Raw genomic sequence first — 18,500 nt, 5'->3', positions numbered from 1 at the left:
GGGGACACCTGCAAAGCAATTTGAAGATTATCTAGTATCTCAATGGAAACAAAAATTATATAATTAGTTACATAAAAAAATTGTAATTAACAAATACTTCAAAAAAAATATAAATATGAACATTCTGAGTTGAATAAAAATTTGGGATGTTACACCTCATCTACCAAAATATGACTTCTTTCAAAAACTACATCTACCAAAATATGATTTTTTTTGAATGATTATAAGTTTGAATTAGGGACTTAAATATATGTATGTTAATTTGAATGTTAAAAGAATTTTTAATAGAAAAGAAGTGTTAAAACAATTATAAGTTTGTCATTTGCAAATAAAAAAAAATATCCATATCTATTATCACTTTAAGTAGTATAAGAACTTATACATATTATCAAGGTTGTCAGAATCGCGATTCTACCTAGAATCGGTTAAGGGTTGTGGAATCGTGAATCGTAGAATTGAATTGCGAATCGTAATATTCTACATGTAATTAAAAAAATAACATATACAGATATATATCAAATCTCATGTCAGAAATAGTAGAAGTAAACATTAAATGATAAATCTCGCTGCTTTATACTTCGTTCGTCAAAATTTGATGGTGCTTAGTCTCCACAAGAGAACGCTCTCACTATAACAACCTCCAATGAAAATTGATATAGTACCGTGGTCACGAATCCTGTAGGCAAAGCTGCTTTTTATCCCTAACTTCTTCTTGGTATGTCCCTTCTTGAAATCATCTTTCTCCGCATTTAAAAAGGTCGAAAAAATTTCCAGCCTAAGTCATCTCAAACCAGACGGCAATCAGGAATTGGCCAAAACCTAATTCAAAGCAGTTTGAAAAACTTTTCAGGTCTCTATCACTTATAGCCAGAAGACAAGTTTTAAACTTTTCATAAAATAAAAGAACCTATGAGTAATACTGTAACACAATGAGAGAGATGAGGAGGGAGAGAGAGGGGCATATAACTTTGGGTTGAAACTAGAATCGTAGAATCGGTCCGATTCTGCGATTTTGTGATTCGAATCGCGATTCAATCACGATTCTACCTTCCTAATTCATGCCATGGAATCGGAATCGCTAGCCACCCCTTGAATCGTAGAATCGTAATCACGATTCTAACAACCATGCATATTATATTGCAAAGACAATAATCATGCCAAAATAACCATTCTAATAGAACTTATACACACTGACATCCAGGGGTGGAGCCAATTAATTGGTATGGGGCAATTGCCCCCCTTGAACTTTGGATTTTTTAAAAATTTTGCCTCAAAACTATGTAAAATTAATATTTTACCCCCCTAAAAAAATATTTATGTACTATTTATATCAAGTGACATTTTTGCCCCCTCTGGATGAAAATCCTGGCTCCGCCCCTACTGACATCTATAAAATTTTAGCATGGTTCAACTTATTAGACACATGTTCTATTAGAATGGTTATTTTAGCACGGTTATTGTCTTTGCAATATAATATGTCCAAGTTCGTCTTTGTATATATATGAAAGCAAGATAAAAGTGGGTCATGCCAAATGATCCCCAAACACTTCGTTTCTAAATGGAATTTTCTCAATCTTTTGGCTTTTTCGAAATTATAAAATTTTGAATTTTAGAAATATATAGTTATAGATTTATGGAACCGTTCATTATTTTATTGATTATATGAGTTTTCTTTATTTAAAATTTTTATTTTTAATTTTGAAAATAAATAAATATATATTTGTGGAATTGATAGTTATTTTATCGGATTTTTTAATTTTTTTAGAAAAATGAATTTTATTTTTATTTTAAATCACATATATATAGATATCTGGGACCGATTATTATTATCTCGCATGTACGTAGCTTAATTTTAGGTACATTCATAGTTAGATTTTTGGAGGTGAGTTCTTTAGCTTTTTTTTTTTCTTCACGCGTAAACTTTTTTTAGAATTTTAGGATTTTTCAATTTTGTGTTTGTAGTTTAGGTGTTAAATTTTGATAATGCAAATAGATGAATTATCTTCAGCATTTTCATCATATCTATATTACGAAAATTTAATAACAATTGGTCCCATAAATCTATATTTATATGAACCATGTCAAAATAAGTTGAACCATGCTAAAGTAATCGGTCCCCGTGTCCAACAAGTTCAACCATACTAAATAACCATGCTAAATTTGTATAGATATTGGTGTGCGCAAGTTCTGTTAGAATTGTTATTTTAGCATGGTTATTGTCTTTGTAGTATAATATGTCTAAATTCCTATATTATTTAATGTGATAATAGATATGGATTTTTTTTATTTGCAAATAACAAACTTGTAACTATTCTAATACTTCTTTTATGTTAAAAGTTATTTTAACATTCAAATCAGGTCCCTCATTCAAGCTTACAATCATTCAAAGAAATTATATTTTGGTAGATGTGATTTTTGGGGAAAAAAATATTTTGATAGATGAGGGAACATAAGAAAACTATGTGATTTTTTAAAGTTATTGATATTTTTGTAGATGAAAGAAATGTTATTGATATTTTGGTATATGAGGAAAAAAAAGCAAACTATGTGATTTTTTCGATTAAAAATTTTGTGGCATGCCATCCACGTAGGCGATCATATGTCACATTAGCCCTGTTAACGGTCATGTTAGCAGTTTTGATGGCATAATTAACATATTAGTAAATCAGGGAAACATAGGTAAATATTGTGATTTTTCAAGCCAAAATTTAAAAAATTGGTAGATCGAGAAATTTCACGAAAGTAATTGATTTTTCAGGATATTTCCCCAATCTCTTATGTAAAATTGACTGCCTTTTACAATAAATATTGTCAATAAATGTAATAATTATACTTAATTTTTTTAACAATGAGTAATTTAATGAACATATATTAAAATAGATATAGAATATTCTATATTCCAAAATAATTAGTTAATTAGATGTATAAATTATCACAAAAACACTCATTATATGAATTTACTAGCACATTAAAAAATAAATTTATCATGTGGAAATAAGGATTGTGATTTCAATATTTCAAAAAATATGCAAAATAAAATTTATATATTTAAACGTGTTGTATAATATATATTTGTATTAGCTAACAATATTTAACATATGTTGAATAAAATACTTAGTTACATGTACGCAAGATTTCAAAAAAAAACACAGGACTATAATTATACGAATAAGTGTCACATAAAAAGTAAAATTTAATTAATAACAAAGAATTTAACAATATATTATTTAAAGAATATTTACAAAAACAAATTTGCATACTTCTATTTGTAGAAATCTGAATAATGCTAACGATTAAATAAATATGCAATGCAATTAGATAGGAGAATTAGTAGTAAATTTGCACTAAACTATTTAAATTAGTCTAATATATTAGGTTTGTAACGAAAAAATAAGTTATTGTTGAATACTTTTATTATATTTAAAAAGTTAATTTATTTTTCAAAATTATAAATAATTCCGTTCAAATCAACTCCTGCACCGCACTGGTTAGAATACTAGTATTATGTAAATAAACAATAACAATGAAATAAAGCGACGACTGATTATCAGGAGGAGCTGAGCTGACCAAGTTAAAGTAGGTGAATGGATCCCTGTGGTTCAGTTTTTCAAGCCCAGAAGCCCAAACTCCTGTTAGTGTTTCAATTTGACCCCTGGCCTCTGTCAGTTCGGACTTCAACTCAGAGTTCGTAACATAAAGGATCCAATTAAACCAAAATTCATGGTTAATATTAATTTTGATCATCGCGAGGATTGGAAGCTTTCAAGTATTTTGGACCAGCCCTCGGTATACCTCTAGTTTGCAAAAGTTTTCAAATCTTTCGAGTGTAATTATGAGATGATTCTCTTTGTATATATATTTTAATCTCAAATCCCTTTGTGATTTGATCGGATTAAGAGAACATTAGTTCTTGTAGATACGTTGATTGTTTGGAAAGGCACTTGTAATCCGATGAGATATTTATATTGATTTTAAGGTTAAATTAAGAAATCCAACGATCATGATTGAATATATATATAGGACATCAAGTCAAAATTCATAGGGCAAAATGTTATATCTAGTCTATGAAATTTTAGAGATAATTTTGTGATTTGTTGCCATTAAGACTTCAGATACTCTAATTAATCGAAAACAATATTATGAAATTAGCAGAAAAGTTCGGGCAATAGATACATCAAACTAAGTTCAAATACTAAGGCAATATGTCAGACCGATGCTTCGATACTTTAGATATATACAAATAAATAGTTTGACATTGAAATATGCTAATCTAGCAGTTAATTATTAAAAAAAGGCCCTTATGTAAATTAAGAAAAGAAAAATTAGATAGTCACAAATCAAATTAAACACAGATCACAGGTATCATCCTCCCCAATATGCTGCATCCTCAGGCTTCACCCCAGCCAATGTTAACAACAAATCATGCTAATGTAGCAAGGACCACCGAACGAAGGCGCATTGATCAGGTCGCTGCCGATCCAGGATGACATGCAAAGACACTTCCAACTCAACCTTGCAGCGACCCCAGCAGCTTGAAGTTGCAAGATTTCATTTTTCCCGCTGCTGGCTGCCAGGTTGTCACTGGTGCAGATCACAGTCGCCAAGCCGAAAAAGGCTCGGGTATATTGAGGGTCTTACCACGGCCAAATAACCCACCAAAGCGAGCTGGAGGCAGAGAGAGATCCGCTTAGTGCAAATTATAGACTGAGCTCATAGAGAAGTGACCCGTTGAATTCATTTTCTAGAACAGCCTGTAAAGATAGACCGATGTGTCATTTATTATATTGAAGATAACTGCAAATACATGAATTTGCGAGACATGAGATATCAAATTTTATGTCATTCGAAATGTAAAGTGTATGCCAAATGCTGGTCCGACTCACCGGGCATAGAAGGCATCATATAATATGAATGTTGTTCACAGGTTCAGTCTACAGCTCCCCGGGGGAAGGGGAGGGGGGGGGGGGGGGGGGGGGGGGGGGGGGGGGGGGGGGGTGGGGCGCGCGGGGTTGGTGGGTGGTGGGTGGTGGGTTTGGTTTGCATCACGAGCAAAACAATCTTGAGAACAAGTAGGCATGGCAGCCCTGTATTGTGTCCAGCAACGGAACCGTTTGGCACGCTTCATCGGCTGCTCGGTTCTTCCATTTCTCGACCACAGCTTCAGCAACATCAGAAATCTGATGCTGCAGCACAGCCGCACCCAGGGGTCCTATCAAGTTCAGCCTTGTTGCAGCTGAGATAACATCTCTCATGGTTATAAACACATACGCCCTCTGACTCGTCTCACTATCAAGCCCGATCAGTCCGCATATAAGCCCAAAGACCGGAGCATGGTGGAAACAGACTGTCCCGGAACCCAGGAAGCGTTCCCTGATCATTTTGAGACTCGGAATCTCCAAAAATGCAGCTGAAGCCACCCTTATAAGGGCTGATCCTTGAGCTACAGAAGCCTTTCGGCCCACTTCGTTTGTTAGCATTGCATCCAACATCCTATCGAGATTATGCAAGGTGTTGGCATCGGGAGACTTGCTCGCAGAGTACACAAAGGGAAGAAGTAAGCTTCCGCTGTTCTCGAGTACATGGACCACGAAAGTTCGAAGATCTTCGCTTCCGCCAATCATATGGGTCCCAATAGCAGCCTCGAGACCAAATGAATGCGCAAATCCACCAGTCGGGAGAATAGAATCCAGCAGCTGCCACTGACTCCACTGCAGCGACGATGCTGCGTGGGCCGGTTTCTTGCTAACATGACCGATTTCCATCTCATCTGCCATTCAGTTCCCACAAACTCTGCATATAACCAACCAAACGATACCAAAATCATCGGAAGAATGCGCAAAAACACAACACGGCTCATCACAACAGAATTAGATAAGTCCAGCTTGGTCCTAATCCCGGTCGCAGGCTTGCAGCCCTTGCCGATCGAGCTACTAACACGCAGAACCTTCGACGAGCAACTGAGTTTCACTCGTGTTAGGGCAACACATATAGAAGCCGTATATCATCACCTAATCTACCCCAGCCGGCTCAACAGTGGCCGGTGACTTCAAAAACCCATCTGAAGGCAAAATTGGAAATCCTAAACAAGGAATTGTCGGGAAATCGACAAGATTGCACGTTTCACGGCGAATTACATCAGACATAGGAATAGCTTCCGCATGAATTATTCGAACAAGAAGAAGAAAAAGAGGATGAAGGCGGTGATCGAGGATCAATACCTTGGAGACTGAAAAGCTCGAAGATTCGCATACAGAAGGATCGACAGCTCCGAGGAATCTTATCTTCCAGAGGGAAATGGATGCTTGCTCTGTTTGTGTCGGGAATCTGACACCGACTGGGAGGATTCTGAAAATGGCAGTTGGGGCACACTTTTTTTCCGTTTGGTTTCCCACAAAAATTTCAACTTTTAACTCAATACACTGCACAATAAAAATACATATTTTTCAAATAAAAAATTTTAATTTTAATTTTAACTCAACACACTACATAATTATTTGTCTTTTTTCACAATCAAAATCAAAATTACTTTAACTCTGAAACCAAACGCACCAAACATCTCCCGGTCACAAAATAATCGACCCGGGCCGTTATCTTTGGGTTGGTTTGGTTTTGATCTAAACCGATATTCGGAACGGTTTAGACATCACGTTCCACTCTATTTTCTAGACTAAATCCGAACTTTCGGGTCACATATGAACAGGAAAGGACCGCTTCTCGCAATTTGCTCTATGAATCAGTCTATGGTTTTTTGGTTCATAGATATGAAACGAGTTATTCTCTAGTGACCCCGAAATGTAACTAGATCATACTTGAAAAGGAATGAAAAAACGCACATTCCCAAGTTTGCTTCCGGGGTTTGATGGTTTCTGCTTTCCATGTGCTTTTAGTCCGAGCTGATTCCATTCGAGTTTATTCTATTTGGACTGGTCACTGGTCAGCTAGCGCAAGAATACAGTTTATTTGCCCTCTGGTATGATGCGGATGGATGAACTTAGACTTAACCAGAGCGGTTTGATCCAGAAAACTTGATCGAAAAGTAACTGTCGAGCTCGTTTTGAGTCATTTTCCGTACTCATAGATGATACTGAATCAAGCAATCAGCGATAAATACCCAGTGTTTGCATTCCCAGATAGCTGCAAGCTACCAAGAGTTCGGGGTTTCCGGCTTTTCCCAGAAAGTATTGTATTGAGTTGCTGTGTTTCTGACAGCAAATTATAGATAACTACCTAAGATTGTAGAATGAAGATCGCTTTCATCTTCACAATCTGCCACGTGATTTAGGTCTTTCAGTCCCGATTACACGATGAGCGGACAATTTACGAAGTCCGGAAGACTTTGTGGATTTGTTCATCTCGTCCTGCACATAAAAATAAAATAAACTTAAAAAAAAAAAAAAAAAAAAAACTTGATCGAAATGTAACTGGCAGAATTTCGAACTTGCTGAGGCATTGTCAGTGCTGCATGTAATAATACTGTATCAAGTAATCAGCAATAAGTACCCGGTATTTGCATTCTCAGATAGCTGCAAGATAGATCCAGGGCCCGGCTTTTCCGAGCAAGAATTGTATCCAGTACCTTATGCAATCTCGAGTTGCCGTGTTTCTAACAGCAAATGGCAGATATCCACCCGAGATTGTAGAATGAAGATAGCTTTCATCTTCACAGTTTGCCATGTTATTTTGGTTTTTCGGTTCAGATTATACGATGATAAGACAAATTTACAAAGTCCGGAAGACTTGCTTTCTGGATTTGTTCATCTTGGTTGACAAAATCCGCCTACACATCAATATATTACACATAACTATTGGCCTGCACCTACTGATAACATGAGATATATGTTTCTGTACAGCATCAATATATTCCTTAGTTCGTAAAAACAATTTCTCGAGGCTATGACGGCCCCATTATACTAAATAAATGAACAAAAGAAAAAATCTGCATCTGTTGACTCATGGCAGATGTGCCTACGCTTGTCTTGGATACTTAGCCCCATGGAGTTCTGCTTGAGGAGAAGGAGAAGACAGAGGTTTCTTCGATGAATAAACAAGTTCTTCCAACATTGTCAAGACCTCGCTCATCGGTGGCCTGCACTTGGGATCCAAATCGAGGCACTGCTGGGCTATGGCCGCTGCCGACTGGGCCCCCTTCTTAGAGTACTGCCCCCCTAATCTTGTGTCCATGATCCGGAACATTCTCCTGCTCTCTCTCAAGAATGGCTTCGCCCACTCGACTAGTGTCTCGTCGAGATAACCAGGCCTTTCATCATCCAGTGCCCTTTTACCTGTCAGCAGTTCTAGCAAGAGCACCCCAAAGCTGTACACATCGCTTTTTGGTGTCAAGTGACCTGTTCCATTCAGAACTTAGGAGTTAAAACGATAGACATTGATCGATGATTTCTATATAAAACAGTCTTCCAATCAATCAATCAATCCTGATCGACTCTAAAGAACATCTCGATTTCCTGCAGAGAAATACTTCCACTTAAAAAAAAGAAAACATCTTCAAATTGGAATCCTGCACTTATTTTCTCGCTAATCAAGAAAAGCGGAAATGGAAAGTGATGACCGATCTAACACAGACGAATAAATCTGAATGGAAGATCCATAAACTGAATCAGGATTCGCTTTAAATTAAAACTGACCTGTTGCCACATATTCAGGGGCTGCATAGCCTCGAGTTCCCACGACCCGGGTCGAAACATGACTCTTATCCCCAGTGGGCCCATCCCTAGCTAATCCAAAATCTGAGAGCTTCGCATTGAAATCCTACACATATATTTCAACAACCTCATCGGGTCAGGCTCCATCCATTCACCAGTAATAGTTAACCGACGTAATAATTGTTGATGCTTGATTTCAGAATACACATACTGAATCCAATAGTACGTTAGAAGCTTTCAAGTCACGATAAATCACATTTGCGTCTAAGCTGTGCAGGAAAGACAGTCCCCGTGCAACCCCAACAGCAATGTTCATCCTTGTAGCCCAAGCAATAGGTTGGATACCTTCTGCAGAACGAGAAAAGATACTATGAACACCTTCAGCTGTTTGAAGTAATTCGTGACGGGAATAAATCAGGAAACATGGTACAGGAGAATGAAAATAAAAACGAAATAGCATCACGTGAAACAATCCAAGTTATAAGTCAATTTCGTTCCTAAACTCTTATATTCTTTTGTATCCCATTATGATGTATAAACGAGAATGGTCAAACAACGAGACGAGCAGAGCTAATTCGAATGGCATGCTTCCATTGCTCTATGATTATCTATGTATTCGAAAAACCTTGTTTCTATAATCTTATCTTTGATCAATGTACTTCGTGTAAGAACATTAGAAGCATGCGCCCACTCCAGTGCTGATAAGAGACGCACTTACTTCTGAACAGATGATTCTCCAAACTTCCTCTAGGCATGCATTCATATACGAGCAGCCTATTATCTGACTCCGCACAGTAACCGATAAGCTTTACGAGGTTTTCATGGTGAAGCTGACCCAAGTAGTTGACTTCGGCCTGCATGCCAAGTTGGAACGTCGGAGCAATTAAATTCAGAAAGGTAGGAAACAGTAGGAATGAAACATTTGAAGATGAAATGTTTATGAATCAACTTACAAGCCATTCCTTGTGGCCCTGAAAGCCTCCCGTCTTGAGTTTCTTGATGGCCACGACCATCCCGCTTCCCGGCCTAGTAGGGACCAATGTGTTCGCGTCTAACCACCCTTTGAAGACACATCCGAACCCCCCCTCACCGATAAAGCTGTCAGAGCGGAAGTTCTTGGTGGCATTCTTGAGCTCAGCTAAGCTGAAGGATTTGAGAGTATTGGGAATCACAGGGTCAAATCTCGGTTTCGTGAAGGATTTGTTCTCAGAACCTGCCAGAGTTTTTCGCTGGCTTGAAGGCTTCAAGCTTGAATCATCTTCAGTCATTGTCCCGCTGTGAGGATTACCCGAGTCTGACAGAGTATAATTATTAACAATATGGAATTTTACATGAAACCCGACTTTCATATCAGAAAGAATTCGTGCAACAATTTACAAAAACATAGAGTGGCAGTCGTACAATAGTAAGTCCATAACATTGCAGCACGCTAATAATCCAGAGAAGTTGCAGTTTTGGTTGAAAACGCAAAAACTCATGTCCTGTTTTCCGAGAACGTCGGAGAAGAGAGGAACTCTGAACTTGTTTTCGAAGGAAAACGCAAACCCGGAAGGAAAGGTCTTCCATAAGCATACTATCCAAGGATTTCCAAGTTTTCAGAGGCACGACTAGAACTACCATAAAGGTCAATTCCAGCTCTCTAATAGGAACCGAAACATGGAATACCGGAAATTGAGCTTCTCAAGAATGACAACAACATAAAAATCTTTCCAAATTCACGGACTAACCGATCATCGAAACAATAACAAAGCATAACAACATAGGAGAGAACATTAGACAAAATTGCAGAGGAAGCAACTGACCAGCGATGTTGCTTGATGAAGCGTGAGCACACTTTGCAGGCTGTCCCAAGCAGTTTCCCATGGAGAAAAAATGGAGCGCAAGAGCCGTCTACAAGTAAAAGCCATAAACCCCTTGGAAATATATATATATATCCAAGAACAAACAAAATTACACACGATGTTAATATATTGCAATTAATATATTATTAATCTATATATAGATGTGAATGATTAGTAGGAATAGCAGTTAGTCAAAGGCTGTATTCAGCCATTGGAAAATGGCATCTTTGAATTAAATCAGGAGTTTATTGTAATGGTGGACGTCCTCGCCTACTGTTGATTTAGAGGTTACAAGTTTGATACGTAATATGGCTATTCAAATTCTTTTATTAGTTATTTAACATTTAGATTTGATATTTAAAAAGACTATCATTATGTCATGCCTCACTTCCTTTCAAATTGAAAAAAAAAAAAGCATCTTTGAAAATTCATTAAGTCAAGAGTCATGGCCCCACATATTTGATATTTGTATTATGAAGCCGACTCAAAAATCAAAATGCACATCCCCAAATTCAGAAAGAATGCCGGTCGCTATAAATTATCGGTCTCATGTGCAAAATTCTCCGGAACTAGATAATTCACTTATCTCGTAGACTCGACGCAGAGCATGGACTCCGGATGCGCATTAATACATATGGTCATGCATATATATATATATATATATAGTTAAAAAAAATAGATTTTTACTTAAAATGACTCATGATTTGTTCGTTTTGTCAAATCTATCACATATTTTTTTTATCAAATATATCTCATGATTTACTTTTTGTATCAAATCTATCACGGCGTTATCTTTTCCGTCGACATCTAACGGCTGTGCTGACGTGGTACGTGAAGAGATAGTGGGTCACACTTGCCACGTGGGCGCCACATCAACATGGCCGTTAGATGTCGACGGAAAAGATAACGTCAGGATAGATTTGATCCAAAAAGTAAACCACGAGATAGATTTGACAAAAAAAAATATATAATAGATTTGACAAAACGGATAAACCATGGACCATTTTAGGTAAATACCCAAAAAAGAAATACTAAATCCTTCTAATTAATAAGCCTAAATATGCTCTCAATTAAAATTTGAAATTTCATTTGCATTTATCGAATTGTCCTTGAATATTATATGAAGTACAGATCATGTCATTGTAAATGAGATTTTGAATTGAAAAATTTTTAGATTAATTATTAAAAAACATATAGCAGCGCTCTCTTTAGTAATAGAGAGGGAGCTGAAGAATTGGCCTTTGTTCAAATCATTCGAAGGCTGCTGACCCTTCAAAGTTTTCTTATTAAATTATTATTAAATTCAATCTCCTTTTTTCTTTTTTTTGGTTTTCGAGTTTCAAACTTTCATACATATACATATACATATATATAGATATATAGATATCTTGGAGAAGGAGAAATGGACCGAGAGAAATATTATGCTCCCTTAAATTTTAATTTTTTCTTAAGAAAATATATACAGTGGTCTTTGACTTTTAATGAAATAATAATAATAATAATAATTATTATTATTATTATTATTATTATTTCTTTCGGTTATAAGAGAAATTTATGGATTAATACAATAATAGAAATAGCAAAATCAAATAAAAGGGCGCGACAGTCCATTAACTAGAATCGAACATGAAACATTATGATTTCGTAGCGGTAACTCGTGCCACTATATGAAATTCCTTTCCCTTTATCAAATTGCTATTGCTTGCCCATTAATTCGGAAAATTTATGCTCCCGCGTGGCTGTCTGAGGAACCGACCCTACTTTGTCCAAATCTTGTTGAGGAGGCTGTGGAATTCTTGGAGTCAAAGGCCTTTTTTGGTCAAAGAAGGAAAATATCAATGAGGTTTTCAGTTGGGACAAGTTAAAATTGATAATTGATCTCCTTATATCCCTTCCACTTGTCCTGCTGACTGCTGAATCCTCATAAACTGGGAGCTTTCCTTCATTTCGAAGGAGATGACTTTGGATGTTGTTTGTTTTGGGGTTCACATGCTCCGGACCCTTCGGGCCAGGCAGGGCTTAGTTTGAAAACTGCTGCCCAGTCAATTAATGGGCTCATCCAGTGAAAAATCCGAAGCCCGATTCTTAAGTACTTCACATAGGCTGTAATTGATAACTCAAATTAAATGCTGAATTTAATTACTTAATTGAGTTAAGCTTGTTTGATGACACAATATGAAAATTGACTTAATTTAATAAGTTAGTAAAAAAAGTGTCGAATCATTAAGTAATCCAAAACCTACTTAGCCATTCGCCAATTTTTAGCTAATCCGCTCAGCTAGGGGCATTTTGTTTCAATTATTGCATTGGTGCCCTCAAACTTTTTTTCCTTTTTGCAAGATAGTCCACCTGTGTTGGACAGAGAAGATGAGAGAGAGAGAAGGGGGGATGAAGGGCAACGGTTGAGGGAGGTGGCAGTGGTGGCCCCAGATTCCAACCACTACCGCCGTAATCAAGGCCGCCGGCAAAGTCAAGGGTCGCAACGAGCTCGATTGGGTGGTGATGGCCAATCGAAGAAAGAGAGAAAGCTCAACCAGAATCGTGGGGGCTGTCGCCGGTGACATCCTTTGTCCCGGCGGGGGCCGGCGACCAGGCCCCCACGGCTCCAATTGAACTCCCTCTCTCTCTCTTTGAAAATCGAAAAGAGAGAAGAAGATGAGGGGTGGTGGTGGCCATAGATTCCAGCCACCACCACCAGTCGAGGTCGTCGGCGATACCACCGACCCCTCCTTCTCTTATTGAATTGCCTCCGGTTTTTTTTTTGGAATTTTATATTTTTTATATAATTTCTGAATTTTAAAATATTAAATAAAATATGGACAAATTAAGTCCAAACAAACACTACCTTACTTGTCATTTGTCTCAAATTATCTTGCTCTCGCAATTTGAGAAATGATATTATATGTGTTGCATCTTATGTGAATATATGTTGGGTTTATGACACTAGTAGTTTGTCATGGAACAATTTGCCGTATAAAATAATCTAAATATAGGAGTTATCCCAACATCTCCATTTTTCATCCCATGCTGGGTCCAGGATCTGGTCTATCAAAAATCGTAGACGCAGGCATGCAAAACCATTCAAAGGACAAGAGAGCTATTTCCATCCTTCACGGGACGTCTTTTGATCCCTCAAAATTGTAAGATTATAAAGGACGGTGGTTATTATTGATATGCTAGTTCAAAGAAATCAAAAAATTGTACGTAAGGGAAGATGTGTACAGAGGTTTTTGGAGTGGGAAAGGTTTGGAAGTGTTCAGATTTCCTTATCTGGACGATTCTTTTAATAATATAGGAGAGTTTTGGAAGTGTTCGAGCCAATTTTTTAACCTTCCAATTTTGGGGAGTTTAGGAGCGTTAAAAGTATTCTTTTATTACAAACCCTCTAAAACCTTTCGAATTATTTCTAAATATATAATCAAAACAAGGTTTTTAAATCATAAGAAAATCTCCAAAAATCTCCAAACCCTTTAATTAAGTCTATTCAAACAAAATTTCTAAAATATTTTCAAATACTTTGAGTCCTTCTCCTCCTTAAACTTCCTTAACCCCTAGAACCACTCCCTTCCAAAGACCTTACTTAACATTATTCAAACATAATGGAAGGTAAACTCTTCTAATATTGTGACATTGAAAAAATTGGTTGCTTACTATTTAGAAAAAAAATGAATTCACCAACAATAATTGGTTAAGACGGTTCGACGCTTGTTCCCTTTAAGAAAGATCTTAGGTTCAAGCATTGTGGATAGAGAAACTAATCGATTATGAGAATTTTACCATTTAATGGACCGAAAAGGCTTGAACTGGATTATTCGGGGCATGATACGTTTCCGGATATTAGGGTACACACGAAAAATATGAATTCAAAGGAATTTAAAATGGAAACGAAAAAAGAAAAAGAAAATTAATTCACGGCCCGGCCCAATTCCCTTCTAATATGGTCCAAGTTCAGAGCCGGGCCCAAACCGGCCCACGAAATCCTCAAATCGGCCTGCTTCATGTCCTCTTCCCCCATCGGACGAAGTCCCTTCTCATTCTGTCTTGACATTCAAGCAACGAAAAGCTTTTCCTCTCCATCTGCGCCTACTTCTACTGCAAGAGGAAGCAGCAGCGCGAGAGCTAAGACGACAACAGAGACCGGAAAATGAGCAGCATAGGCACCGGGTACGACCTCTCGGTCACCACCTTCTCGCCGGACGGCCGCGTCTTCCAGATCGAATACGCCGCCAAGGCCGTCGATAACAGCGGGTACCTGCCTCACTCACCTTTTCACTTTCTCCGCCTCAATTTCCGTTCTCCTAGGGTTTCCGTTCAAGGTCCGAGCTGGTTCTGAGCTGTTTCTTTGATGCCTTTTGCAGCACTGTAGTAGGCATCAAGTGCAAGGATGGGATTGTCTTGGTAGGTTTCCGTTGTAGCTTATGCTGCAATCGTTTTTTGGTGTCGGTTCCGGTGAATGATCGCGTTATATTTCTGTGCTTATGGACACTTTGGGATTTGATGATTAGGGTGTGGAGAAGCTCATTACCTCGAAGATGATGCTCCCTGGCTCCAATCGGAGAATCCACTCCGTTCACCGCCATTCCGGCATGGTACTTTAACCCGTGCCGTCCCTTAGAACTTTAGATGCCAAAAATTTGTAATGTTGTTAAAGTTCAGGAATCTGCCGACTGAAATGACTTCACCCATCGGATGATATGTACTTCTGTACTCATCTTTACTTACCATTTCCCAATTTTACAGCTTCAAAATTTTTTTCCCCCCCTCTTTAGAGCAGTTGAACTCTGGATTTAACTGAAAGTTTGCTCATTGTTCATTCCTAATCTACAAATATGAGTTTGCTCGATTAGACCATTCACTTTTCTGTCTGTTATATGCTACCAAGCAGCATTACCTTCATAAGAAAAAAGTCGTGCTTTTTTAGCTTTTCAGTCCAAGCTTCGCCACGGTAAAGCCTTCAGCCATAACTAGTTTCTTCCATAAGAATTGTAGAATGGAGGCAGATATCTTTAACTAAACCCCTGGATCTACATCTATAACCTTGCAATATGGTGCTAATAAGCTAAACTCCTTTTATTGAGTAGTTTTCTGTGATATATTTTTCATTGTTAATTTAGTTTTCTGGGATATATTTTTCATTGTTAATTTTGAACCATCCTTCTTCTCAGGCTGTTGCTGGGCTAGCTGCAGATGGAAGACAAATTGTTGCACGAGCAAAATCTGAGGCAACTAATTACGACAGGTTTGTACCGTACCATATCTAGAGAAAGAACCGATTGGAGAGCCATATGAGCATGCAAACCTTTGTTTTTTGGTTAAATTCAGTGCACCGTACCCCGCTATTCGCATTGAATAGCTTTCCAAGAAGGTTCTGCTATTTTAGAATCTCACTGTATTTTGAAATTTCTGCATGTTCAATCATGTTGTTAAATTAATGTGGGTGCTTGCCGAAATTAAAGTAGAGATTCATTGATATTGCCTCCTCCATTGATGTGTCAGTCTTTTAGATGTTATACTTGTTTATTTGGAAGGATAGATTGTGGGTTAGCTGGTTCCAACTGATGATCGTATTTTCTTTTTTGCAGTGTCTATGGTGAGCCCATTCCTGTGAAGGAACTTGCAGAACGTGTTGCAAGTTATGTGCACCTATGCACTCTTTACTGGTGGCTGAGGTTGGGAAGAATTTTTTTAAATAGCTCTATTGCTGTTCTTTTAGAAGCTCTACATTGCTTATATACGCATTTAGTATAACTTATCTTGTTAATGGTCTGCAGACCTTTTGGCTGTGGAGTAATTCTTGGAGGCTATGACAGGGATGGACCCCAACTATACATGGTTGAACCCTCTGGCATCTCCTATGTGAGTTGATTCTTCCTATCTCCCTGCTTCTGAATTGTTTCTCTTTCTGAACTTCAAATCATGGGATTTGGCTGCTCATTTGGTCATTTTTATGTATCGTGGATACAATGATGATTTCTATTCTTTATTCAATGGTTACAAATGATGGTTGTTAACTTACTTTGCCTTAGTTTCATTTGTAATTACTGTAAAACTATGATGCAGAGATATTTTGGTGCTGCAATTGGTAAAGGGAAGCAAGCTGCGAAGACGTAAGTTGCTGCACCTTGGAACATAATTCCTTGGGGGAGTTTACGTTGTCCAAAGACTGAAATTTTTTGGGGGTAGTCCTAGGAGGATTGATTTTCACTTAAAAGTATCGGGACCTCTGATTAGGTTTGATCACTGTTAAAAGTAGTCAGTTGGATAGAGCTTTTCAAATATTGAATTTGTCATGTTCGCCAAGAGTCTACTGTTGTATGTAGTAAAAAATGTTCCATGGAAACCGCATGCTTAGAAATTATGTCGGGATGCTTTTTCTTTTCCAATCATAATTGTATTGTGTGCCCTGATGTAATTATATTTGTATTGGCAGAGAGATCGAGAAGCTAAAGCTGTCTGAGATGACATGTAGGGATGGAGTCATTGAAGTAGCCAAGATGTAAGAATTGCACTCTATCTCACATTGTTTATAATAGGCTATGGGAAAGGTGCAGCATGATGTTTCTTGTTTCTGTTCAGCAAAATTGCCTGGATATCGACTTGATTTTATTCTCTCTGTTAAACAGCATTTATAAAGTACATGACGAGGCTAAGGACAAAGCCTTTGAATTGGAAATGAGCTGGGTGTGTGATGAGTCGAAGCGACAGCATGAGAAGGTAAATCTCATAATCTAATGTGCAATCTTCTTTCATCTTTACTACTGAAAATCCCGATTCCTGCCTCTACTGGTTGTGTTTCGTGCTTGATATGTTCCCTTTATTCTGCTGATGAGAAGATATCTGGCATTTGTATTGCATGTTCCTGGATAATAAGCCTAAAGGTTTTCTCATCAATGATAGGAGGATGGGAAGCCCCGAACCAACCCTCCTCGCCCTTGAGCATAACAAATTTTTTTTTTTGGTTCACGGCTAGATTGCCGCACAACTTGCATAACTAAATATCTTGCCTTTCGACATTCCATTGAAAAGCCTTATCCTAGGAATCTTATTTTCACTCCCAATTATTAGATAGTTATGAACAATCAAAACATGAACTGCAGATATTTCGTTTGAGCTTGGACATATAGACAATCTCTGTCTTTGAAATGACTGATAGATGTACATATTTAAGTGAGATTCAGATTCAAAGAATTCTGAGAAGTCAACATAGTGGTCTCTCTTACTCATTGCTGCTTCAACTCTTCATTATCTTTCTGGCGGTAAATTCACTTAGGTCCCTGAAGAGCTTTTGGAGGAGGCAAAGAATGCAGCTAGGTTGGCTCTGGAAGAGATGGATGCGGATTGATTGGTGGTTGAGTAGGGCCTGCGATTACCTCTTTGGATGGGCTATAGACTGTCTCTGTTTGTCTTCACAGTTCCTGGGGATTCCTCAACTGCTTCTCGAGTTAGTATAGGGACGAACTTTAGGTCGGATTATATTTTCTCGAGGGCTGTTAAGATGTAATTGTCTCCTCCATTTCCCTGCGATTTGAATGGACTAGTTTCCTCATGCTTATGGTATGCTGAACGAATTTCTCGACCCATTATGGTGTGAATTCTTCAATAGAAACCTTGCTCTTGAATAGAGTTCCAAACTCTATCATGCCTCCTTTGGGTGGTATTTGTCTTTCTTCCCTATGGTTTTTCATTTTTTTTTGATAAATTCTAAAAATTATAGAATTCCAATTGAAAATCCAAAGAATATCTAAAAAGAAATTACCTAGATTTATTTTTTTGGTTTTATTTCATTCAAAAAATATTTATCAGAGGTAGACAACACTCATTCAGTATCAATTCGCATGACCGCTTACGAAAAGAGGCTGAACAGATGCCGAGATCATTACTAATTATAGTCGGACCTTAAGTCTAATAAAGGAGCAAAAAAGTTTCCATTGTGTTACTTGTAACTTTTAGAAATGTTTTAATTAGTTTTCAAGAAATGCGACTTTCTTTTTTTGGCCAG

The 18,500-nt window shown here is 37.5% G+C and overlaps 3 protein-coding genes across 4 annotated transcripts; 1 reads left to right on the top strand and 2 right to left on the bottom strand.

Annotated features, from left to right (window-relative positions):
* Positions 1–4,145: 4,145 nt before the first annotated feature.
* LOC116201083 (urease accessory protein F) lies at positions 4,146–6,377 on the bottom strand. Its single transcript, XM_031532172.1, has 3 exons — positions 6,219–6,377; positions 4,884–5,790; positions 4,146–4,751 (listed from the first exon to the last, which is right to left on the bottom strand). The coding sequence occupies exon 2, from the start codon at positions 5,772–5,774 to the stop codon at positions 5,043–5,045; it is 732 nt and encodes a 243-aa protein (XP_031388032.1). The 5' UTR covers positions 5,775–5,790; positions 6,219–6,377; the 3' UTR covers positions 4,146–4,751; positions 4,884–5,042.
* A 1,341-nt stretch (positions 6,378–7,718) lies between these two features.
* Positions 7,719–10,593, bottom strand: LOC116201082 (probable serine/threonine-protein kinase PBL3). 2 transcript variants are annotated; one of them, XM_031532171.1, is made up of 6 exons: positions 10,463–10,593; positions 9,614–9,954; positions 9,379–9,514; positions 8,917–9,008; positions 8,643–8,766; positions 7,719–8,345 (listed from the first exon to the last, which is right to left on the bottom strand). In XM_031532171.1, the coding sequence occupies exons 1-6, from the start codon at positions 10,521–10,523 to the stop codon at positions 7,966–7,968; spliced, it is 1,134 nt and encodes a 377-aa protein (XP_031388031.1). In that variant the 5' UTR covers positions 10,524–10,593; the 3' UTR covers positions 7,719–7,965. The 2 variants fall into 2 exon arrangements, with proteins under 2 accessions (XP_031388031.1, XP_031388030.1); XM_031532170.1 differs by having other exon boundaries at positions 8,872–9,008; positions 10,463–10,592.
* A 3,936-nt stretch (positions 10,594–14,529) lies between these two features.
* On the top strand, positions 14,530–18,137 carry LOC116201887 (proteasome subunit alpha type-3). Its single transcript, XM_031533337.1, has 10 exons — positions 14,530–14,749; positions 14,860–14,899; positions 15,007–15,090; positions 15,667–15,740; positions 16,084–16,170; positions 16,273–16,357; positions 16,562–16,608; positions 16,932–16,997; positions 17,125–17,215; positions 17,772–18,137. The coding sequence occupies exons 1-10, from the start codon at positions 14,646–14,648 to the stop codon at positions 17,841–17,843; spliced, it is 750 nt and encodes a 249-aa protein (XP_031389197.1). The 5' UTR covers positions 14,530–14,645; the 3' UTR covers positions 17,844–18,137.
* The last annotated feature ends 363 nt before the right edge of the window (positions 18,138–18,500 follow it).

Source organism: Punica granatum, chromosome 3 (genome assembly GCF_007655135.1).
Source record: "Punica granatum isolate Tunisia-2019 chromosome 3, ASM765513v2, whole genome shotgun sequence".
In the NCBI taxonomy this organism is placed as follows: domain Eukaryota; kingdom Viridiplantae; phylum Streptophyta; class Magnoliopsida; order Myrtales; family Lythraceae; genus Punica; species Punica granatum.
This window is presented reverse-complemented; position numbering and strand designations above follow the sequence as displayed.

Bases quoted from the DNA above. Each gene is read 5' to 3' on its own strand.
- LOC116201083 (XM_031532172.1), bottom strand. From the start codon at position 5,774: ATGGCAGATGAGATGGAAATCGGTCATGTTAGCAAGAAACCGGCCCAC.
- LOC116201082 (XM_031532170.1), bottom strand. From the start codon at position 10,523: ATGGGAAACTGCTTGGGACAGCCTGCAAAGTGTGCTCACGCTTCATCA. The intron at 9,955-10,462 runs GTCAGTTGCTTC...ATACTCTGTCAG, and splicing joins TTCATCAAGCAACATCGCTG to ACTCGGGTAATCCTCACAGC. The intron at 9,009-9,378 runs GTAAGTGCGTCT...CTCGTTCTGCAG, and splicing joins GGAGAATCATCTGTTCAGAA to AAGGTATCCAACCTATTGCT.
- LOC116201887 (XM_031533337.1), top strand. From the start codon at position 14,646: ATGAGCAGCATAGGCACCGGGTACGACCTCTCGGTCACCACCTTCTCG. The intron at 15,091-15,666 runs GTACTTTAACCC...CCTTCTTCTCAG, and splicing joins TTCACCGCCATTCCGGCATG to GCTGTTGCTGGGCTAGCTGC. The intron at 17,216-17,771 runs GTAAATCTCATA...AAATTCACTTAG, and splicing joins CGAAGCGACAGCATGAGAAG to GTCCCTGAAGAGCTTTTGGA.